This window comes from Callithrix jacchus, chromosome 7, assembly GCF_049354715.1.
Source record: "Callithrix jacchus isolate 240 chromosome 7, calJac240_pri, whole genome shotgun sequence".
NCBI lineage: Eukaryota > Metazoa > Chordata > Mammalia > Primates > Cebidae > Callithrix > Callithrix jacchus.
In genome coordinates, this window is record NC_133508.1 from 101,840,514 (window position 1) to 101,865,421 (window position 24,908).

At 40.6% G+C, this 24,908-nt stretch overlaps 1 protein-coding gene across 5 annotated transcripts in view; it reads left to right on the forward strand.

Moving 5' to 3' along the window:
• The window catches only part of CACHD1 (cache domain containing 1), a 223,561-nt gene extending 199,149 nt beyond the window's left edge, over positions 1-24,412 (forward strand). For all 5 annotated transcript variants that reach the window (XM_009001398.5, XM_078332128.1, XM_035251734.3 and 2 more), the window contains 11 exons: positions 2,374-2,496; positions 3,926-4,025; positions 4,116-4,232; positions 6,590-6,750; positions 7,086-7,172; positions 8,046-8,162; positions 9,315-9,466; positions 10,744-10,905; positions 12,425-12,502; positions 13,165-13,266; positions 22,689-24,412. In XM_009001398.5, the coding sequence (XP_008999646.2) occupies positions 2,374-2,496; positions 3,926-4,025; positions 4,116-4,232; positions 6,590-6,750; positions 7,086-7,172; positions 8,046-8,162; positions 9,315-9,466; positions 10,744-10,905; positions 12,425-12,502; positions 13,165-13,266; positions 22,689-22,927 (1,438 nt within the window). In that variant the 3' untranslated portion in view covers positions 22,928-24,412. The remainder of the gene's footprint in view (positions 1-2,373; positions 2,497-3,925; positions 4,026-4,115; positions 4,233-6,589; positions 6,751-7,085; positions 7,173-8,045; positions 8,163-9,314; positions 9,467-10,743; positions 10,906-12,424; positions 12,503-13,164; positions 13,267-22,688) is intronic.
• Positions 24,413-24,908: the final 496 nt, after the last annotated feature.

Here is a 24,908-nt window from a genome sequence, read left to right on the forward strand (position 1 = left end):
TGATGCATGTCAAGTGCATAGTACTGTACTTAAAAGGTTGAGTCCCATAGAGATGGCAGTTATTTTTATCATGCTATTTTTGCTTTAAACCTCTGGCATTTTAACAGGTCAGAAGAGAAAGCTTAGGCTGATATTCAGCTTGTCATGAAGCAGTCCCATGCACTCAGTTTTCAGAAGTGGTTTGGCTGAGAATTAGAGGCATTTTCTAATTCAACACTCACTTATCAGTTACTCCTAGTAGCTCTCTTATGATTCTTTCATGCACATTTTTAGTACCCTGAGAATCTGGGTTTGCATTCTTTGGAGAATGGTGATGCTGCTAGAGATGAAGTACAATCATTGAGTAAAGGACTGGTTAGATGTGTCTTTGGCCGTGAAAATCTCACGGAAGTATCGTAAACAACCTGGTCTGTTGTGCTTAGAATTGTAGGTTTGGTGTGATTTTTTGTTGTTGTTGTTTCCAATGGCATTCTTTATGAGTTGCTATGATAACAGTGTACCTATCTGAAATGCAGATGGAAATATGAATCCTAGACTTACATAGGCAATATGCATGCTGTTGCTTGAGCATGTTTATCATTTTGAAGCAGATAGCAGTCATACAAGGGAAGTTTAGAAATAAATTGCCTTATACCAAAACACCTACGGGGTATTTTTTGCTGAGGTAGCTATAGTATTGTAGAAAGAGCTAGATGTGGGTACTGGTCTCTCTGTACCATAAATAAAAGGTGATCTGATCTGTCTTTTGTGTTTTCGCCATTCTAAGCCTAATCTTGCCATTTATAAAATGGGAACTATGATTCCATTCTGGCTTTTTCACAGATTATTAAATCGTGTAAAGTTGTTTGGAAACTCTTGAATGCTCTGCATGTCTAAGAAGGCAGTATAACTTCATGGTTAAGAGTATATGCTTTGGAGTTGAAGACACTAAGTTTAAATCCCTGATTCCACCAGCCCATTGTTGGGCGTCTATAGTCCCAGCTACTTGAGACTGGGGCAGGAGGATCACTTGAGCTTCCAGGAGTGTGAATCTAACCTGGGCAACATAGCAAGACCCCATTTCTTACAAAAATAATAAATAAATTTCTGCTTCTACTAGTTATTCCCTACGTGACCTTGACAAATACCTAATTTCCCCAAGCTTCAGTTTTCTGAAAATTATAATACCATGTAAGATTGCTATGAGAAATAATTAAGATTCTTGTGATTTTTTTCTTTGAATTTTTTCAATAAAGAAATTAGGCAGGTAGATGATGGGAAATGATAGGCTCTTAGAAAGTCCCTATGTTGGGTAAACTGCGAATTCTCAGCCACAAGAGTATGGGAGTTCATTGGTCAAATAGCACATGTCTTCCCAGTTACCCATGAGCAGAGATTAAAAAGAGCCAAGGTTCCAAGTGAGAAGTCCACATTTCTGACACACCTAGCAATGTCTTGAAGTGCATTTTCTCTGAAAGAGTAGTAAGTTTATTGTCAACATATGCCTGAGGGCTCAACTTCACTGTTTTGTTTTCTTTAGCTTAAATTCTTTTTTTTACATATTCACTGCAAATACACCATCTCATTTAATCCCAATAACAGCCTTATAAAGTCGGTACTATTATTGACAACATTTTCAGATGAGAAAACTGAAGCTTAGAAAGGTTAAACAGCATTCCATAAGCCACATATATAGAAAGCAACAGGGTCAAGTTTGACTTCAGATCTGCTGATTCCAGAGCCAAAAACATTAGCACCGTGTTTTACTGCCCAACTTTCTCTTCCTTGGCTGTTGAGAGTAGCAGGGTGGAATGGAGCAAGTACTGGCCTATGGACCAGGAGAGTCTCATTCTAGAATAGGAGCTGTGCTCTGAACAGAGTCAACCTTAATGTTGTGGAAAGAAAACTAGACTAGACCTTGTTCCTCCTCAGTTTTCTATGACTTTACACCAGTCAGTTAACCTTCATGAGATCTGTTTTCTTATCTACAAAATGAAGTAAATAATAAGGGTGTTGCTTAGGGGGATTGTTCTTTATCTAGAGTTCTGTTGGAAGTAACCGTAGTAGTCATGCATCCAACCTCCCACCTGATGCCTCTGCACTCATATTTTTGTCAGTCAAGCCACTCTCTGAACATGATATTTCACAACTGCTCAGGTTTTGGGCAAGTCTTATTTAGACAGTCCTACGTTAAGTCTTAAATTTTTTTCTTTCTTAAAATTTCCATGTTGTGTTAAATCAGTCACTTAGTTGTATTCGTTTTTGTTGTGGGAGAAGTAGGGAGAAACAGTGGGAAGGTATTTCTAATACCAAACAATGTCCCTCTGATTGAACATAGCTTTTATCTTTAAATAAGCCATGCCTATGGTTCTCATTGATCTTTTTCACCTAAAGTACACAGTTATCTTCTGGGCACACTGTGGCTGTGATGGGCATTGACTTCACACTCAGGTACTTCTACAAAGTTCTGATGGACTTATTACCAGTGTGCAACCAAGATGGTGGCAACAAAATAAGGTAAGCCCTTTAGGGATGCTATTTCTTTTCTAGCTGCAGAAATTTAAAAATAGATGTCCGATATCTGTGGTTGAATGGTCAAGACTAGAAACTGAATTTATAGCCTGAGTGTCCTGTTAAGAAGGTTTTTGTTCTTTTTCTCTTCTTTCATTTTTCAGAGATTCTCTTTAGGATTTAGAAAGACTGACTCCGCACACAACAAGAAAAATAACTGCAGCATGGAATGTACCAAAAGCACTTGTTTCCCTGAAAGTCAGTAATTAGAGGCTTCCCCTATCTTTGGTACTAGAAAGACCAGAGGGAACTCTTGGGTTGGACTTTTGATGTTCACTTTGTCATTAAACCAAAGTCTTTGTGACATTTTCAGCTGCTTAGACTGTTCCTTTTACATTTCCTCAGAAAGAGACCATGGAACCAAAACTCTCTGCCTCCTGAATTTCAAAAGAACATGTGTTCTCAAAGCAAGGGCATTCCCTTGATTTAATGCAGGCCGCTTTTAAAAATAGCTTTCTTAGTTTCATCTCATGGTTCACTTCGTGTCATTGGTCCTGATGGGGAAATGCAGAATTCCTGGCAAACTAATATCACTAATGTAAAGTAAAATAAAGCAAAATATAGTCTTGATTAAAGCAGTTCTAGCTTCATTTATTGTTTCCATCAAATATAGTAGTCCCCCTTATCTTTGGCGTTGCTTTGCGAAGGTTCAGTTACCCACAGCGTAATACAGTATAGAGAAAGACCGCATTCACATAGCTTTTATTACTGTTATAATTGTTCTATTTTATTATTAATGTTGTTAATCTCTTACTGGGCCTAGTTTATAAATTAAACTATCATAGGTAAGTATATATAGGAAAAAACCATATATATAAGGTACAGTACTATCGGCACTTTCAGGCATCCATTGGGGGTCTTGGAACATATCTTGCACAGATAAGGGAGAAGGACTACTATATATTTTTATACATCCCCTGCATGTTGTTATTTTGTGTGTATTTATCATTGAAAGAAGAAATTATATGGTTTACTTAAAATCTGTTGGTATAAATACTTAAGTCTACTTCCTTCAGGATCTGCCTCCCTGGAAAAAAGAACAAACTTCCCACTCATACATCCTTGCAAAAGGTCTGAGTCCATCTTATTTGGAGTGGTTGGGCACATTCTTTATAGGCGCATTCTGGTGACCACAGAGTCAGGTGTAACTCTCACCTTTACCTGTATCCTAGGTGATCCACAACCTCAAAAATCATGTACCTCTCTACCTGCCTGCAAGCTTCCCTTCATTTTTCCAATGAGTAGTTACTGAGAACATGGGATAAATCCAATTTGTTTCAGGGCTGGCAAGATAAATGCTCTCTGAATACGTTTAAAAAAAAACAAAACAAAAAATAGCTGATATGAATGAGGGGCATCACTTGTTTTGGTACAGGTGCTTTATAATGGAGGACAGGGGTTATCTGGTGGCGCACCCAACTCTCATCGACCCCAAAGGACATGCGCCTGTGGAGCAGCAGCACATCACCCACAAGGTATTTGTCACAAAGCTGAACAGTTCAGTTCTCCAACCACCTGCAGCTCACTACATGGCATATGTCTTCTGTTCTCTTTGGCCTTGGTAGGAGCCCCTGGTAGCAAATGATATCCTCAACCACCCCAACTTTGTAAAGAAAAACCTGTGCAATAGCTTCAGTGACAGAACAGTCCAGAGGTTTTATAAATTCAACACCAGCCTTGTGGTAAGTTGATCTGATTAACACTCTCATTTTTCCATCCCATTATGGAGTATGAACTGGAATAATGGTTAATGTCTAAATATTATCCTTACCTGTTTCATTGCCTTAGAATTACAGAATGATAGAGAGAGACAGGAACTTCATTCTTGTTTCCAGTTTGGTGATTAGTAGATACAAAGCTCAGAGTAGAAAAGTGAATGTTTTAAGGTCTCACAGTTGGTATTTTGTTTTGGTTTTGTTTGTTTAAAGACTTACCCAATCTAAACCCTTTGAAATATCTGCCGAAGTTGGTTCCCACACTCTTGTGTAAATATATGTGGCACCATGTGTTCCTCTCTTCCTGTCTTCTAGAGATCACTCTGGCTCCTTACATTTCCAAGGCCAAGTTAGGTCAGTTCTTCATCATTTGCCCTATGAGATGGGAACTCTCATGTAAATCATCTGAACATAATGTCTTTTTTTTAGCTTAGAGTACTCTGTATAATTTGAGTTGCTGCAAATTTACCTGGTTATGGTTAAAGATCTTAAGGACATTCTCATTAATTTATAAATAATCCTAGTTGGGAGAAAGCAAAAATGGGGACTGATAGAACATTCAAAAAGCTACTTAGAAGAAATAGGTTTTTTATTTAGAATAGGCATTTATGTCAGTCATTAAGTGTGTAATTTTTAAAAAGTACTGGGTAAAGAAAATGTGGCATACACACACACACACACCATGGCATACTATACAGCCATAAAAAATGATGAGTTCATGTCCTTTGCAGGGACATGGATGAATCTGGAAACCATCATTCTCAGCAAACTGACACAAGAACAGAAAACCAAACACTGCATGTTCTTACTCATAAGTGGGTATTGAACAATGAGAACACATGGACACAGGGAGAGCAACATCACACTCTGGGGTCTGTTGTAGGGTGGAGGGCTAGGGGAGCAATAGGGGGTGGGGAGGTTGGGGAGGGCTAACATTAAGAGAAATACCTCATGTAGGTGAATGGGGGATGGAGGCAGCAAACCACCATGGCATATGTAACAATCCTGCAGGATCTGTACATGTACCTCAGAACATAAAGTATAATTTTTTTCAAAAATTGAAAATTATATAATATGGAAAAAAAATCCTAAACTGAGTCTCAAAAACTCTATTGCAGAAAGCAATTATCTGGTGGAAAAGAAGAGTTTAAAAAATGAATATGTTAATAGAATAGTATGTTCAAAGCAAGGGAAGTCATTATTACCCTGTTCAGATGCCATACCATTTTGAGGAGCACTGTCTTTAAAGGAATCATTGACAAATGAGACTGCCAAGTAAAGGTGTCATAGGAAAGTCTGACTTATTCTGTATGTCTTCTATCATTTATGCAATGGTTTCTGGAGTCTGCAGCACACAAAGCCGGGATACTCAGGTAGATAGTGTTCAGAAAGCTAATTTAATAATTTAATAGCCCAGGTTATTCCCAAATAGAATTAGAGCATTCCTGGGTATTGGCGCTTTCAGGACTCCAAGCCTGTGTTATTGCTTGTATTCTAGTAGTGGGTGTCTTCCAGACAGTAGGAAATTCATGTAGACCTCTAAAAACCCATTCAGTGTTCTGAGTCTCAGAACTAAGCTCCTCCTCACCATGAATATATATAGGATGGATGGCATGGAAACAAGCCTGGGGTAAAATAATTTGCCTAGTGTATCTGACACACATGCAGAAAAATGATTACACGCAACTCTATAATACCACTTTGGAATCTTTGATTTTCTAATACAGTAAACAAAATTGGCAATTCAAGAAACTTGCTATCACATTTTCTTGTTATGGAATGAAGAAAAGGGATGCTTGCTTTAGTTGGATTATTTAAATATTCTAGAAGCAGAAACTTACCTCTTAGAGAGGTTTGATTTTTAAATAATTTTATTATTCTATAAGGAAAGAGGTTCATCATCCAAAAAATGAAATGCATGATTTGTGGTTAATTAGATTTGCATGTTGAATACATTTTAAACTATTCCTTACCTGAAAATTGTCTTTTATTGCTTCTTGAAGTGTTCGTTTTCCTGATATATTGTCTGTGTTCAGAAAAAACACGTTCTAAAAACAGCTATAAAATTTATATTTGTGTAAGCATAAATAAAAGAATACATAATATATGCACAGCTGTTCAATGGGAGTTATCTCTGATAAGATTATGAGTAATTTTTTCTAAATTTTTAACAATGACTATGTATTTTTAACAGTGATTTTTGTAATCAGAAACATTTTATATTAAGCTGTTTTCCACAGGTATTTGAAGAGTTGCTTTCACCAAGGTAGGGCTGAGTCTTGGCATTGCTGTCTGTTGTTTCTAATATCTTGATTGTTCTGTAGGGGGATTTGACAAACCTTGTGCATGGCAGCCACTGTTCCAAATACAGACTAGCGAGGATCCCAGGAACCAACGCATTTGTTGGCATTGTCAATGAAACCTGCGACTCCCTTGCCTTCTGTGCCTGCAGCATGGTGGACCGGCTCTGTCTCAACTGTCACCGGTAAAAATGCAGTGGATGATAGTCTATGTTCACCACACTGTTTAATATTTCAATCGATGTCAGGCATACTAAACTGCAAAATAAACAGGAAGTGCTGGTGTGTGTCCTGAAGAAAAGTCACAGTTACAAAGGCATTTAGAGCTGTGCTGTTTGCAGCATCCTTGGCCAAAGAACAATGGATTAAGGCCAGTTATGTATTTAACCTTTGGCTGTAACTTCTTTTTTACTATCCTTTTAAACTAGCTCAAAGCTTCATTATTTTGCTTCTCTAGTACATGTGCAACATACAGTTTGCTGTTGACCTTCTGCATAGTAACTTTCTTTTTGCCTTTCAGAATGGAACAAAATGAATGTGAATGTCCTTGTGAGTGCCCTCTGGAGGTCAATGAGTGCACTGGCAACCTCACCAATGCAGAGAATCGGTAAGATAATTAACACTAATAATAATAATATGTGTATATTACTGTGGGCCTCTTACAGATTTGTTTTGAGTTAGGGTGTATAAAGATGATTCATTCTAATGATGGAACTGTTCAGTGAGCCAGATTTCAAGCTCCGTAGTTCCACAAAATGATGTCTGTTTGATTTAAATTTAAATGCTGTAAAAGTATTAAGAGTGTATGTGCTACATGCAAAAAAAGTGAGACCGTTTCAAGCATTTACTAAGTGTCTACCATATGTTGAGTACTTGATGCACATTAAGTCATTTAGTGTTTTAATTAACCCTGTGATAAATATGCAAGTGTTTTCACATACGTATTATGTGTTCACACATAATGCAGCTTTATTTATTTATATCAGTGACAAGTTTTAACGCCAGGAAAATAAATTGTGATAAACACCTTCTCTAGAAATGAAGAGTGTCATGTGTGTTTGTACTGTGTATGTATGTTTGTTTCTTGAGATACAGTATTACTCTGTTGCTCAGGCTGGAGTGCAGTGGCATGATCATGACCCACTGCATCCTCTGCCTCCAAGGCTCAAGCCATGCTCCCACCTTTCCACCTCCCTAGTAGCTGGGACTACAGGCATGTGATTCCCAAGCCTGTCTAAATTTCTTGTTGTTGTAGTACTTTTCGTAGAGGCGAGTTTTCACCATGTTGCCAAGGCTATTTGTACATAAAGATAAATAAATTGAAGCTCAGAGTGGTTAAGTGATCAATCCAAGGTTATACCAAGTGGCAAGGCCAGGATTCAAACCCAAATCTGTCTGACTGCTGTTAAGGACCAGGAGCATGGGTCTGCAATGTGGGTGGTGGTGATGGTCTTAACCTCCAGACTTGTCTCCTGCACAGAAACCCGAGCTGTGAGGTGCATCAGGAGCCGGTGACATACACAGCTATTGACCCTGGCCTGCAAGATGCTCTTCACCAGTGTGTCAATAGCAGGTGCAGTCAGAGGCTGGAAAGCGGGTAAGCAAAACCTGGTAAAGAATTAAGCTTTTCCAGCTAATATTTATTATTCCCACTCTTGATGTTTTAAATGTTTATCAGTTTTTCAGATCTGAAACTGATTTCCATGCCTTTTATCCACCAGATTAAATGTTGGCCCATTCCCACTTATCACTCCTATTTAGCATGTGTACCATGTGTTAGTAGCCCCATCTGTGAGTGGGAGCTTTTCTTGAAATAAAAGAAGTGTGAGGGACCATGACATAAAGGCAAGGGAAGAGGAACCTGTGAGGTCCAGAAGCAGAACCCAGTCATCAAGGCTCTAGGTGTGATATTTTGAAGCTTCATTTATTTTCCTTTCTTAGGAAACACATCTGCTTCATGAGAGTTTTGAGAACTAAAAACGATATGTTCCCTGCTCTCTCCCCACTTCTCAGGTGCGATTAGAGGGGTTTGGCACTAGACCAAATATGTAAATAGTGGCTGTAGTAGACAAAGTGAAGGTAAATTGGTGATAAGTTCATTGTAGCCGCAGGTTGCCATTTGATTAAACAGTGTTTAGAAGAAATGGCTTACTCTATTTTGGGTATGTATTATAGCAAAGGAATTGTGGCGTCAAACTGATTAATTTGGAATGTTATACAGTAGCCCCAAGTCAATTAGGTGTGGAAAATGCTGTGACACTGCATATATTCTCTTAAGACAGTCACAATGCATGTAACGTACTAAAAGGCTCTAAGAAATTGGCAGTGAGGAAATCTGTGGTAACTGGGCAAGTATTTCCAAACATATTTGACTTTCTAATTATTTTTCTAAATAACCACACACTTGAGGGATGTTAGACCAGTCTGACAAACATTGAGGTCATTTCTATTTGGTCTTTTAAGATGATTTTGAATAGCCCTGCATTAATCCATGATGTGTGGATGTCATAATTTAATTCACAGAGAGCAGTTTTATTTCTCTCCTTTCCAAGTTGTTAAGAGGCATAAAACAGTTATCCCCTGGCAGTCTATTGCTGTTCTCATTTTGTAAGGAAAGGAAACTAAAGCTCAAGAAATTCACAGCACTAGTAAGTAATGGAGATCCTGAGAACGGTCTGATGCCCAAGCTTAAGTGCTGTCCCCTGCCCCACACTGCTTTGTAGAAGGCTAAGTATTGTCTTTCTGGCAGGGACTGTTTTGGGGTGCTGGATTGTGAATGGTGCATGGTGGACAGTGATGGAAAGACTCACCTGGACAAATCCTACTGTGCCCCCCAGAAAGAATGCTTCGGGGGGATTGTGGGAGCCAAAAGTCCCTACGTTGATGACATGGGAGCAATAGGTATGTTTGTTGGATGCCCCAACAATTTGATTCTTGAATATACAATTTCCTGCCTATATACTAGGACATCTTAAAATAATCCTCTACCCAACTCCCCAGATTCCTTTGCTGGTAGTCTTTAGTTACAAAACCAAAGCAGATAAATACCTTCACAGCTGGTTAAATATTCTGTGCAGAGAGAATGAGTGACCATCTGTCCTGCCAAATTTTGCAAGCCTGGAATTCATTCCCATAAAGCTTGTTCTGAGAACTATTAGGCCTGGTTTCCGCATGGTCGAACTCTGGAGTCTGTTTGGATGTGCTTGCCAGCTGTCAGAAGCATAGGGCCTTGTACGGAGCGACCACTGCATGTCTAGTTCCTGCTAAAACCCTCACTCACAACTTTTGCAAGGTAGAAGTCTTATGGCTACAAATCAGTATTTGGTACCTTGGAGTCAACAGAAGCCAGAGCTACCCAGTGCAGCTGGGACTGCTTAGGATGAAGCACAGGGACACCACAGGGTGGAGAGACCCTGGGATCAGTCTCCAAGACCTCAAAAATACTGCTAAGATTAGATCACTCACCTGATATTATTTTCAGTGTCTTTGCAGAATTAGCACCAAGTCCTAATTCTTTGATGGCAGTAGAGTCAAATATTTGAATCCTTAGTTAATACATTGATTTTTAACATCACTTCCATCAGCCTGCCTAGAAGAAGAAACGATCATATGTGAGGAGAGATTTTGAGCTTGTATGTTACTACTGAACTAGGTGAGGGTACAGTGAAAGTGACTTGGCTCTAAGAAATGACTTTATATGCCCACCTGCAGTTTCCTATCTGGAAAGCACAAATGGCCTTGTAAAGGAACCCCACATTTTTAAAATTTGGTCTGGTTAGCACATATTTATTGGACTTGGTGCCTTGTATTTCAGTGGTTACTCTGTACTAGGTGACTTTTCCTCTCTTCCAAGAGTAACACACCCCAGGGAGCTAGGGCTCTGTTGGTGTTGGGTACTGCCTGTGTAAGCAGTCCTTCTGGTCTGCTCACTCTTTGCGGCAGTCCCTGCCATTTGTGCTCCTACTCTGCCTAGCAACCAACACTGGAGAACCACGAATTAAATGGAGCCTCGCCTCCCACATTCCCATGCCTCGTCTTTGAGGAATTCAAAGCCTAACTGAGCATCTGTTTATCTTCCCCCAACCCCCCTCCCACTCTGTTCCCTCCGATCTCACCACCCCCACTTTCTTCCCCACTTGGGAAATCTTAACAAGGAACATCTTGCTATTTCACTGAAGGTGATGAGGTGATCACATTAAACATGATTAAAAGCGCCCCTGTGGGTCCTGTGGCTGGAGGGATCATGGGATGCATCATGGTTTTGGTCCTGGCAGTGTACGCCTACCGCCACCAGATTCATCGCCGGAGTCATCAGCATATGTCTCCTCTTGCTGCCCAAGGTGAGTTCAAAATGAATCCCACAGGAGAGGCAGTAGCCAGGCTAGAAGGACAGGGGCCAGTTGTGTCAGCCTCTAAGGAATTGTCAGAACAGTGCTACATTTTCAGCTTCTGTGCAGTCATTTTGGAAGTCCCCAAAGCCTGCTTTCTTCTTCAGTGCCTAAACCCTGCAAGCTCTATGTTGATCCCCAGAAAAATCCCTGGATCTTCTCCCTGCCAGCATTAGCCCCCAGTGGCCTGCCTCTGCAGTAAGTCCGTCAGGGGAGCTGGGATGCTGAGTGGGAAATTTTGTTTATCAGATGTGCTGCCCTTGCAATTTCAAAAACACAGGCAAATTAAAGGTACTCCAGATCATTAATGGCAAGAATATAATCTGTTCTATTACAGCTGCCATTATGTAGTGTGAATAAACACACATTTGAATAATCGCATCTCTTAAAATAGGATAAGTCGGCCAGGCATAGTGGCTCATGCCTGTAATTCCAGCACTTTGGGAGGCTGAGGTAGGTGGATCATTTGAGGTCAAGAGTTCAAGACCAGCCTGGCCAACATGATGAAACCCCGTCTCTACTAAAAATATAAAAATTAGCCAGGCATGGTGGCACACAGCTGTATTTTGAGCTACTTGGAAGGCTGAGACAGGAGAATAGCTTGAACCCAGGAGGTGGAGGCTGCAGTGAGCCAAGATCGCACCACTGCACTCCATTCTGGGCAGCAGAGTGAGACTTCATCTGAAAAAAAAAAAAAAGAACCAGGAGAAGTCATCAAAGCCAAGTACAAAATGATTCACCTATAATCATGGCCTCAATATCATGTGCAGTATCTATACTCTGTTTAAGTGCAGTATCTATACTCTGTTTGCAGGGAACAAAACTGTTTAATGGCCATCTCCATCCTCCTAAAACCCCAGGCCCCAGGGATGTGTTGACCTGACGTTTTTGGAGATGAGGTTAACTCATCTTCCTGGCCACTTAGCTCACTCTAACAGCTGTAATGACGGGTTGATGTTAAAACATTTCACTATGGCCGCAAGCCCAAAGGGGGATCATGGAGTAATGTTGCCTGATTTAGTAACAGGGATAATCACCGTGTGCTTTCGCCTTGGTGAGATTCAGCTAGACTGAGGATGACTGTCATCCAGTGTTAGCTTATGCCTGGCCTTTTAGAGGCTTTTGTTGCACCATTTCACCAACAGTCAGTCATGTTTTTGATCCCTTTCCTTCTGTTTTAGTACTTAAGTAGAAGATTAAAGATTTCTTGGCCTCAATCATCAACTTCTTTTCTCCTCCTTTTTCAGAAATCAATTTCAGGTTCTCTCTTGATTACTTGTTCTTGTTTGGATTCCTGCTCCCTCCTCCTTTAAAAAAAAAAATGGGGCATCAGTTCATTCCCTTCTAAGATGGTATTCATTCTTGATGGAACGCTGTCACCCAGCCATCAGACAAGCGCCCAGTAGGGTATTAAAGCGGGTGATTTTGTTTGATTAAATAGTCATGTTTCTCTCTTTTTAATGATGGGTAGAAATGTCAGTGCGTATGTCCAACCTGGAGAATGACAGAGATGAAAGAGACGACGACAGCCACGAAGACAGAGGCATCAGTGAGTATTCAGCTGCCTTGCTGCAGAAAGTGTCAGCAGGAGGCTAATCCAGAATAAATATTCTTTCTTATATCCTTTTGGCTTGTATTAAAATTTAAGAAGCTTTTACACGGTGGCTGGGTTTTTTTTAGTTGTTTTTTCCATCTTTTTTTGTTAGGAATGTGTATAGGTCTTTGTTTTGTTTTAGAGAATCTCGAAAGATTTTATGATGGTTTTTTTTTTTGCATTAAGTGTATTGGCCTAAAACAGCTCACCATTTCCTTTCTTTCTCTTGCTCATATTTTCCAACCATAGTAATTTAGAAAAGGAAGTTTCACGTATGCATTTTTTTTTAAACTCCCTTAACTAGTATGTATAACTCAGGGAGGGAAAAAGCATTTTCTTTATCAAAAGAGAGTTCCATTACTGTTAAGACACCCTGGCCTTCACCTACTGGAGCATACCTTCCTGATGCATGTTGGAGACACGTAATTAAGTACTTCTCACTGCACCAGTTCAAAGTCAGCAACCCAGTCCCCAAAATTGTTAAAAAAAAATTATTTATTCTGGCTTTCCAAAGAGAATTCTCCCAGGATGTGAATGAGCCCTCTCAGAGCAAATGTGCTTGAAACAATGGAGACGCTGGCATAAGAGTGACATTAACTGTCCTTGACTTCCCACAGTCAGCAACACTCGGTTTATAGCTGCGGTCATTGAACGACATGCACACAGTCCAGAAAGAAGGCGTCGCTACTGGGGTCGATCAGGAACAGAAAGTGATCATGGTAAGGTCTAGCTTCCTACATTGGAAGCCCTGAGGAACCTCGTGTACTCCTGTGGGATGATGCTCACACCCACCTCCCTCTCTTCTTGTTCCGTGCTTAAGTAAATTATTTTGACATGGTTTTCCAAAAAGACACACACCCTAGCATGCCACTGGTTTCTAAGAGTGCAGGGACAGTTTTGCTTACGTCTCAGCACTCCTCTGGGAACACGGATTGCTTCCAAGTTTTTCTCCATACAGAAGTATTCATATTGTTTAAATGGAGCCTGCTTGCCACCCCACTTGCTTTTCCATAAAATCAGCATCCTCTTAGGTCCTGCTCTCCAGTGTTGGCTGGCAAACAGCAGGATCTTTAAGGACTTTTCAGCCATGTCCCTTGTGGCATGACAAGAATCTGTGCTGTTCTCCAGCATTCTCTTGCCCTGACCTCTGGCATGGTCTGAGAAGCTCAGAGAAGGCTTCACCTTTTGCTCAGTGCAAAAGAAGCAACATTTGCACTGAGCCTTGAGGGGTGATTAGAGAAAAGGTAGGGGCAAAGAATATTAGAGGCTAAAGAACCAGTGTGCACAAAGTCATGGGGTGGTATAAGTGCCTATAAGATGCTCAGGAAGGGTCAAGGCTGAATCCTGAAGAGGCGCCGAGTGCTAGGCAACTTACAAAGTCCACGTGCTCTGCCAAAGACTTGGCCATCCCACGTGGATTCTCTCCTTCTCAGCGTCCATATTGCTCATTGTTGCAAAGAACAGCAGATGTATCCCAGTCTGTAAGCATCACTGCCACAGTTCCACAAAAATATAACAGGCGTGGGTGGTGTTTTTCCTGCCATTGTAAAATCTTTTCATTTTTTAAGATAGCTGTTTAATTTTCCAGAAATTTGTATTTTCCTCCCAGAATCGGGTCCTTTTTTAAATACATAAATAATATATTTAAGCCTTTTTTACTTAGCTTTTTCCACACCTATCCTGGGGGCAAGGGGAATAAAAGTCCTCAAACAGTATGTTCCCTGCACCTATGCTAAAAAAAAAAAAAAGCAGAAATAGATATTCCTCAAAGCAGTCCATATCACCTTTCACACTACAGCCAGGTCCTGAAACTCCCTTTGGCAAACAAGAGCAGCTAAGGCTCTGTTTTATAAATTGGGGACTGTTAATTTGGGCTTTGAATGACATTATTCCCACCAACTAAATAGAAACTTTCGGTTTCTATGGAGAACCACAGCAGAACTTAAATTTTTCAGTTTCTTTGACTTTGGGCTTTTTTCCCTACAAACCTTTGAGCCTGCATAAATTCCTGCTGCCAGGCAGTTCTGTGCCTTCTCCTTTGAATAATAAAACAGGTCTGAGGCTACTAAAGTTCAACAGAAATAATTTCTTATTCAACAGAAACACTGAATCCTTTTCCTCTCTCTCAAATACTGAATCCTTTTTCTGTCTCTACCTCAGTAGAAATTGCATCAATACCAAATTGGGATTCTGAGTGATATTTATGATGTTGTACTAGCCTCTCCCATTGTCTTAGTAAAATGGCCTATGAAGCAGCAGCTTAGATAAAAGGAAGGGTTCGATGTCTGTATCTGAACACCAAGGCATCTGGCTCAGGGCTTGGTTCCTTTCATTTTTCACCATAATTGGATCCCTATTATCCCCAAGGAATGAAAAATAGTTCCTCATGCAGACAGAATGCAACACTAAAGGAAGGGGAAGGCGTTGACACTCTCCATATTCCAAATGCATCATAAAATCAATAGAATTTAAGTGCATGTTGGCACCCCTTGAACCTGTACGTGGGTCACTAAAAATGGTGGCATTGAGTTAATGTCCCTGTGATGCCTAGAGGCGAAGATATAAACATACATTAAGCAAGGAAATCTAATTGTTTTGTCAGCACACTTCTTGCTCATCTGCGTATGCTCTGTTCTCCTATTTGGTGAATGTAGTGGCATCTGCCATGCATAGCTATGTGCTGCGTAACAACCCTTCACATACACTACAGGGATCCCATAGATTATAATGGAGCTGAAAAATTGCTATTGCCTAGTGACACCTTGATGATCCTGACCCTGTGTAGGCCTGGGCTAGTGTGTGTGTGTATATGTTTGTGTGTGTGTGTTAGTTTTGGGGTTTTTTTTTTCTTTCTTTCTTTCTTTTTGAGATGGAATCTTGCTCTTGTTGCCCAGGCTGGAGTGCAAAGGCGTGATCTTGGCTCACTGCACTTCAAAACTGTATCTTTTCTTACATAGTAAGGATTTCATTTGTGGTAAAATTATTATTATTATTTTTTTGGTGTGTTATCTGTCATTTAGTTATATTCGTAGATTTTAGGGGTTTTGTTGGAGACAGAGTCTTGCTATGTCACCCCAGGCTGGAGAGCAATGACATGATCTTGGCTCACTGCAACCTCCATCTGCCGGGTTCAAGCAATTCTCCTGCGTCAGCCTCCAGAGCAGCTGGGATTACAGGTGCCCACCACCACACCCGGCTAATTTTTATATTTTTAGTAGAGACAGGATTTCACCATGTTGGCCAGGCTGGTCTCAAACTCCTGACCTCAGGTGATCTACCCATCTCAGCCTCCCAGAGTGTTGGTATTACAGGCATGAGCCACTGCACCTGGCTGTGTCTTACTTAGTCTTTAAGCAAAAAGTTTTAAAAGTAAAATGTAAAAATTTTTAAAGTAGGAAAAAAGCTTATAGAATAAGGATATAATGAAAGAAAATACTTTTGCACAGCTGTACCTTGTGTCTGTATTTTAACATGTTATTACAAAATAGTCAAAAAGTTTTAATTTTATAAAGCAAACAAGTTACAGTAAGCAAATGTTTATTATTGAAGGAAGAAAAAACTGTTTAATAAATTGAGTGTGTAGCATTTCTAAAGTCTACAGTAGTGTACACTAATGCCCTGGGCCTTCACATTCACTGACCACTCACTGGCTCACTCAGAGCCACTATCAGTCCTACAACTTCCATTTATGGAAGTGCTCTATATAGGTATACCATCTTTTAAAATCTTTTATACCATATTTTTCTTGTACCTCTTCTGTGTTTAGATACATAAGTAGCTATGGTATTACCTACAGTATTGTGTGCAATTGTGTTGCAGTTGCCTGCAGTATTCAGTACAGTAACATGTAGTACAGGTTTGTAGCCTAGAAGAATAGGTTACACCATATAGCCGAGGTATGTAGTAGGCTATACTATCCAGGTTTGTGTAAGTACACTCTGACATTTGTGCAATGATGAAATTGCCTAAATTTCTCAGAATGTATCTCTGTCATTAAACAAGGCATGACTATACCCTAGTACACTGTGGAGGGGCTACAGATGGAAGTTGTTGTTTCCTCGAGACAGCTTGGTATAGGGGAAGAACTTAGGACATAGGGTCAAGCCGGTTCACTTTGAAGCCTACTTCTTCCACTTTTTTTTCCCACAAGCTGTTGAGACCTTAGTGAGCTACCTTAGACCTCAATTTCCTAATTCTTAAAGGTAGGATTAAAAATTCTTACTGCAGTCTGGGCAATATGGCGAGGCCCTGTTTCTACAAACTAAAAACATTAGCCCAGCATGGTGGTGCGTGCCTGTAGTCCCAGCTACTCAGGAGACTGAGGTGGGAAGATCACTTGAGCCCCGGAGGTCGAGGTTGCGGTGAGACATGTTTGCACCACTGCACTCCAGCCCAGAGCTCTTTAAGACAGAGCTGTTTCAAAAAAAAAAAAAAGAAAAAACAAACAAAACCTGCAGGGTGAAGTTGCAGTGAGGATAAATGCAATGACATGTGATAGGCACAGTGCTCAGGGTTGACTTCCCTACCTCTGTGCCCACGCTGCCCTGAAGGAATTTACAGTCGAGGAGGAAGCTATAAATGAATGCCCGTATTCATATGATTGATCAAAGGTGGAATATGACAGCTTCCTTTAAAAGAGTGGAACAAAGAAGGAAAGGGGCAAGAGTTCACTTTTATCTGTGAGTAAATTATGAGAGACGCCATGGAGGAACGTGATATTGACTGGCCCTTGAATGGTAGGATTGTGGTGCCATGATTCTGTGATCCCTGATAAGCATATTTCCATGTGAATCCTCGAGTGTGTTACACAAAAAGGAAACTCAAAAGAATTAAGTATATAAATACATGACTGCTGAATGACCTCGGCTCTGATGGTATTGTTCAGAGTTGTGATCCTAGAATTGAATTAAAATTGAGTGTTACCAAGCTAAACTTAGAAACTTTAGGGTGTGTTTTTATTTAGAAATATTTTATGTGGCCAGCAGAATTTTGTTTTTCAAAAGAGTCTAATATTAATTGTTGTATCTTAAGAAAAACTACTCAAATTGAGAATGTTTTTTGAAAGTAGAATCATTTTGGTCAATAAGCTAAGACCACTTAGAATGATTGGTTTTCAGCGGTGTTACCCTCACAATTACTCCCTGTATATGTTTTTAAACTATCTATCTGCTGTGCCTGTTTCTCTTAAAAATATCATGTTCTGTCTAATCATCTATCTACTATCTTATTGTTAAGTCAAATAACACCATCATATTATTTGTTCCTTGTGAGCTTGTATTTTGGTTACTATCTCATCAGAAACTTTATGTAAGTGTATATTAAGCAACACTTTTTTCTTTGTAGAGGAAGATGTCCCCCTAGTTCGTGGCAAATTCCAAAATACTTAAAAAGCAAATGCTGAACCTTAAAAATCTGGCCAAAAAACTGTGTAGGTGAACATAAGACCCATTTTCTAGAGGTGCACAAATATTCTCCTGCAGTTACTCACTGTGGCCACGAGATGGTGAGTGAGTCCCCAGAGGGACCTCACATCCTTTATAATCAAAGTTTCTTAGGAACTATCAGACAAATATATAAGCAGACTGTCAAAAAACAAAAATCTAATCTTGGTTCTTCTTTAGAGACACCTGACCTCCTTTCTAAAGCCCATTTCTCACTTTAGATTGTCTTTGCAGACACTATGCTGCATAAGCCTTTGGATAATAAAGAAATTTTTCCTTGAAAGTGTTTGCAGATACCCTTTGTGTTTTGTATAGTGCTTCTTCCTTCATGACTCAGGGACTATGTCTCTCTTAATCCATCACCCTTCCCAGTGCTCTACAGAATTGCCTGGCACTGAGTAAATAATTCGTTGAATAAGAAAGTGTGTTTGTCTTTCTTCTACTTCTCCACAACTTGCTGTTCCCTTCTTCCCCGGCCCCTTCAGATTTCCATTAATTATTGAAATAAGAAGTTACAGAGGGGTTGAGCAATGGTATCACAGTGAGGAAATTAAATGTAATGGCCTTAGTATGAGACTTTTACTCTGAAAGCATCTCTTTTGAGGTTCTTAGCAGATAGCAGTAGCAGAAGAGATGGGAGTGCCATCATGAGATGAAGAGATAGGTGCCCTTTTGAGTTGTCTTGGAGACAGCTGCGCCATCACTACCATCCTGTGTATAAACCCAGGACCTGTGACCAGCCAGGTTAGAGTGTCAGTGGATTCTGTCATAACCCCTAGATACAACCCAGTGTATCGCAGAATGTCTTTATTGTTAGATGAGACTAGTGAATGTCATACCAGGCAAAGCCACAGATAACTACAAAATTGATTGATGTCATTGCCTTGTGTGTATAGTATATGTTGGCAGCGGGGGTGAGAGGGGACAGCAGTTGTTTTTAAGTGCCTGCTTTGTGTGTGTCACTGTTAAATACTAGGGGTACAAAGATAAACAAGAACGTTATTTAAGAAAGAATTTGCTGGCCGGGCACAGTGGCTCAAGCCTCTAATCCCAGCACTTTGGGAGGCTGAGGCGGGTGGATCACGAGGTCAAGAGATAGAGATCATCCTGGTCAACATGGTGAAACCCTGTCTCTACTAACAATACAAAAAATTAGCTGGGCATGGTGGCGCGTGCCTGTAATCCCAGCTACTCAGGAGGCTGAGGCAGCAGAATTGCCTGAACCCAGGAGGCAGAGGTTGCGGTGAGCCGAGATTGCGCCATTGCACTCCAGCCTGGGTAACAAGAGCGAAATTCTGTCTCAAAAAAAAAAAGAAAAGAAAAGAAAGAAAGAATTTGCTAGTAGATAGATAGCCTTATATTTTTATTATAATATGGCAAAATCTAAGACATGTGCACAGAATGCATGTAAAACCACAGAAGGGGCACCAGCCCCATGTGGGCTGGCAGGACTGGAGGTAGGTGGGGGAAATAGATTGGGAAAGCTTCCCAGAGAAGACTTTCCAACTGAAACATGAGGAACAATAGCGAAATGAGGGAAGGTGGGAGGGTGAGCCAAGCATAAGGGCCACCATGAATCTAACACCTCGAATGCTAACATGAATTACCAGTTCGTGTGTGGGTGCTTATAAATGAGCAAAGACGGGAAGCTATCCAGGAAGCGTTAGAATAATCACTGAGATTTTGCTAAAATCCTGTTTTCTACTTTAATCCTTTACATGTATAGCATAAGGTGTTTTCAACATACACAGCAGTTTGTGACTTAGGTTTTGGAGCCTAGCATCCAATCTAACACTCCAGACTTAGCACTGCTAAAGCTGAGAAACTGATTCTGGCTCCTGATCTTTAGTCCTGGGTAAAGGCATCAATATTTGCTTAGCGTCTGAACCTAGAAACCTCGACCTTTTCCAAGGATGTCAACTCCCTGGCATCTTCACCACACAAGTCCATCTGGACACCAAATTCAGCCTACTCTACACTTGAACAGTCTGCATACTGTGACTGCCCTACCTCAGGTCCTTGCCATCTCCTCCAGGCCCATGCTCCAGCACTGTGTCCTTTGAGCCTATGATCCTACCTTCCATCTCTCCAGCCTCTCCCTTGCCTCCAGCCTGCTCCCATTGTCCACTACTAGGTCATAGCTCATAGTTTCAGCCAGCCTTCTTAACCTGATCTTAGCCTGTCTGACCAGTGCTATCTCCCACCGCCCCCACCCCCAGCACCCAGCTTTCACCATTCCCAAAAGCCACCAGAACCCTTCCAGCTGTTGTGCCATTGCATGTGCTTGCACCCTACCTGAAGTGCCTTTATACCCCCGTCTTTACCTGCTGAGCCCCTTTTCTCCCATCAGGACTGCCTAATTGTCACCTCCTCAAGGATCTAAACCAAGTTCACTGCTTTGGGAATTCCTTTTGTGTGCTTCTGTTTTAGCTCATGGGTGTTTCCCCTTCTTGCCATGGGCCTCTCAGGAGCTGAGGCCTCAGTTTAGCCCTTTTCTGTCCAGCCTCTAGACTGGCATCTGGCACCAAGAAGGCACTCAGTCATGGTGGACACTTAACGTCAGTGAACACTTCCTCTTCTGCCCTGAATTTGCAGATTACACTTCTGAGATTCTAGCTCAACATCTCCACATAGTGACACACAGACTCTCAAAATCAAGGTGTGCATAAACAAAATTTGCCTTCTTTCCTGAGACTCACTCTGCGAATTATCCTTTCTTATCATTATAACTTGAAGTTGTAGTCACCTTTCACCACTCCCTACTCCCACAGTCGCCCGCATCTAATGACTTACCAACTTCCCTTGCCTCCAACACTGAGATCGCTTTTAAATCTGTTCAATCCCACTGCCTTAGTTTTAATTCTCTATCCCTCACCTGGGCTGTTGAAATAACCTCCTAACTGCTCCCTGTCTTTCCTTTATTCTCTCAAATCTCCATCCTCTAAACACAAACAATCATGCCATTTTTGGTCTGCTCAGAATCTTGTACAGTCTCTCCATTTGCCACTCTTTGGCATGGGCTTTCTGATCTGACTTAACTTTCTGCCTCCCACCTGCTCTACTCTCCAGCTACCTGCTAGCACTCATCCAAGCCATGTGGAACAGGATGGCCTTTATATCCACACCTCTATGGCTGTGCTTATCCTGTTCCTTTCTTCATAGCCACTTATCAAACTCCTACTCATCCACTTAAGCCCAACTAAAATATATATTCTCTGAAGATTCCTTATTCCCCTAGTCAGAGTTAGATATTCCATCTTCTAGATTTTAGTTATACCTCAGTTGTCGCACTTAACATTATCTGGGCAAGTTCCTTACCATTGTCTGTGGAAGAGGAAGCTTTGCTTTGTGAGCATCTGTCTCAAACTCGACTATAAAGTCATTAAGGAAAGGTGATGTCTCTTACTCATTTTCCTTCATCTCCCGCTCCAGCCCCATAATGGCCTTCAATAAATGAATAATTGAATGACCAATGCTTATATTTGTTTCACTTCTCAAACACTAGCTTTTGAGCTCCCTGTGCAGGGACCAGGCTTTCATCTTTGTATGTCTTTCAGTGCCCAACACAGTGACTTGTACATTGTAGATACACAGTAAATATTTGTTAAGTTGGACTGATAGCTAATAATGCTATCATTTGAGTAATGTTTCATTGAGGACAGAATTTTTGCACAGAGCATAGTTTCAACTACAAATGACTCCTGCTTGGCTGCATGCAAGAACGTCAGTTTTGCAGCCATGAATGTGACTAGCACTACCCACGGGTAAGAGCTGATTGATGCTAACTGTAGATGCAGTGGAAATATTAATGAGCTGTCACTTCTCAAAATGTTTAAAGGAGGTTTTTGCAATATTTAAAAACATGCCAGGAATCTCAGAATGGAATCCTTTGATCAGCAAGGGCATTTGCCTTTGAAACATGTATTACTTAGAATACCAAAAGAAATTAAACTTTAAATATGGCGAGCCGGCTAACACAGAGAACAGTTGATTCCACAGCTAGTTGCTGTGGGTGTATGTGGAGTTAGTGTTTCTTTAGAAACTTTGGGCAAGTTCTTTAACCACTCTGATCATCATTTCCCTGAATTGTAAAATGGATGTTAAAATATGTCATCATTGGTGCGCAAGAATTACCTGACGCAAGTGCCTACTACTGAGCAAGTGCGCAGGTGATGGTGATAGTTCTTTTTGTTCTATTGCAGCATCACATTCAGGCATTTTGAAGCCCAGATTTCCCCATCAGCCCCAGCTGATCTGAGTCCTGTTCAGATCTTCTTGAAGCTGCCCATTTTTTAGATTTCTTTAATAAAAAAAGATCACCTTTATCTTAGGTAGAAGTGTAGAGAGATAGGTCCCCCGGGGTGGCTATCCAGGGATGATGGGATGTAGGGTGATTTTCATTTTTGTGTTGCCATTTTGGGGATTTGAGATGACAGTTCTTGTTTATTTTTTTCTCTGCCATACTTTCTCAGCTGTCTGATTATGTATTTATTGTGTCATTGTTTTAAAGGGAAAAAAAAGAGTTATCACTAAATCTCTTTAAAAATAAATTACTTCAGCATCTACTGACAGTCTGCCAATGTTTGCACCTATGTATTGCAAAGACAGGAATACCTACCAGTGCCCTAGAAATTGTAAGTGAAATCTTCTCTCTGCGTCTTGATGCTCTCCGCTGCATGTTTGTTCTGTTCTTTTCCTAGGTTACAGCACCATGAGCCCACAGGAGGACAGTGAAAATCCTCCATGCAACAATGACCCCTTGTCAGCCGGGGTCGACGTGGGAAACCATGATGAGGACTTAGACCTGGATACCCCCCCTCAGACTGCTGCCCTCCTAAGTCACAAGTTCCACCACTACCGGTCACACCACCCCACACTTCATCATAGCCACCACTTACAGGCGGCTGTGACAGTACACACTGTTGATGCAGAATGCTAACGATCTCCTCACCTCCGCGCCAAGAAGAGATCTGGGAGCTATGGAATGTTCCGGAAAGAAAAAGAGCCAGCTTAAAACCCACAGCAAGAGACCTCCCTTGTGTTTGTGCTTTGTGCAGAGTTGTTTGAGTCATTTCCTGCCTGTCAACATGGTGAAAAAGGAGAGAAACAACAACAAAATCCCATTTGTGAAGACGTGAGGCCGGTTCTGAAATGGAGGGGAAATAAGCCTGATAAACGAACCTGCCATAACACTAATGGAAGGGAACAGAAGGTGAACCTCCAAACACAGACGGACCCTGCAAGTGAAGCTGAGCCAGAGGAATGTTCCGAAGAGCCAGAAGCATTCAGCTCTCCTTAACTGGAAGAGAGAAAAATCTGCTCACCCAGAGACTGGAATGTGGCACACGCAGATACAAATGTGTGCGTTGAAGATTTCGCTTTGTTTCTTAGCGGTACCTGGATACCATGATTGCTGTATGGAACATGTTATGCTCTAAATGATGCATCTCAAAATTTCTAAGTAAAGGATTATTTTTCTACTATTTATTGAACTTTCAAACATTCTCAAACTTTGGGGAAAAGGAAAGGAAACACAGGAGAAGTTTTCAGCAGTTACCCCGAGCTGTTTTGTGTGTGATGAAGTGGTTCTTTGATTAAGGAGCTCTGTTTCTTATTTAACTGATATCCCACTGCCCCACTCCACAAAATAGGAAAATGAAGAAATCTTTCTCTGATTTGTTTACATCATTTCATGGAAACACATCTTTATTTGTAATGCAGTATTCTTTCTCTGTGTTTGACAGAGATGGGGAGGGGCAGAGGAATCCAAGAGGTTTTAAAAGAAATGTTGTGTTTCTTATGACTTGTTTCCACTCCTGGTACAATGCTATTCTTAGGTTTCTAGGAAACCTAATGTTACAGCCGCATCCTTTCAGCTAAGGGAGGGTTGGATTTATTTTCCTTGTTTTAGAGACTACAAATTTTTAAATGTCACGTTTTGACTGAGAATATTGACACATAAGGGAAGAAGTTTTCTAAGTTGTGAAAGTCTGGTTCTTAATTAAAGATTTTTTTGATACCACAGTTAAAAGCTGCTGCCAGTTATCCAAGACTTTATCCACCAAACTGCTTTGTGATTTTTACAGGAATTAATCAAATCTGGCTACTATAACATGGGGCATTGTAATTTTAAAGTAGTGTTTTAATTACAGTGATGTATTTTAGACTCACATGTTGTGATTCAAATATGTTATAAAGACATTCTTGCACGGTGGTAAAGAATGTGTGTGGTAAATCTCCGTTTATATGTAGTTGGAAAAAATTCACTGAATAATGTTTTGATGATAGGGTATTATGATACAATGTAAAAAACAATTGGTTCTTCAGCAGTACAGAAAGTAAACTATTATATATGTGCTATCAGGAAACCCCTTCATACTGTGTATAAAATTGCAATCTAATGAAATAAACTGTATGCAACAGATCATTTTAGTGGCTACAGTGATTTGTTAAGTACCACTCCTTGTGCCTCAAGGCAAATTACTTTCACTTTGTATCCTAGCAGGTAGTTGCCAAACTGAAAGTAGACCTCTTTTCAATGCTACAGTTAGCTTCCGGGGGGCTTCATGACCATCTAGATGAAACATGCAAACAATTTGACAATATAAAGGAATACGTATGTGTAGAACATAGCTCCCCCTTCCTGAGCATCTAAATTCATGTCACTAATAAGTGGTTCTTCTCTAACTGCTAGAAGGATCTCGAATAAGTTTCCTGCCTTCCCAGAAAATTAAACTTCTTGGGATACTGGTTTGTTTGCTAAGGTTGAGAAACTCTGTGTTATGAAATTGACTGAAGAGGGAGAAGTGGAGTGGAAACTTGGTGTTTTCAAGAAAATAATACAAAACTTAGACCTTAAATAAGAAATAGGTACCAACATACAAACACAATAACAAAATGCATTTTGTATCTTTTTTGTT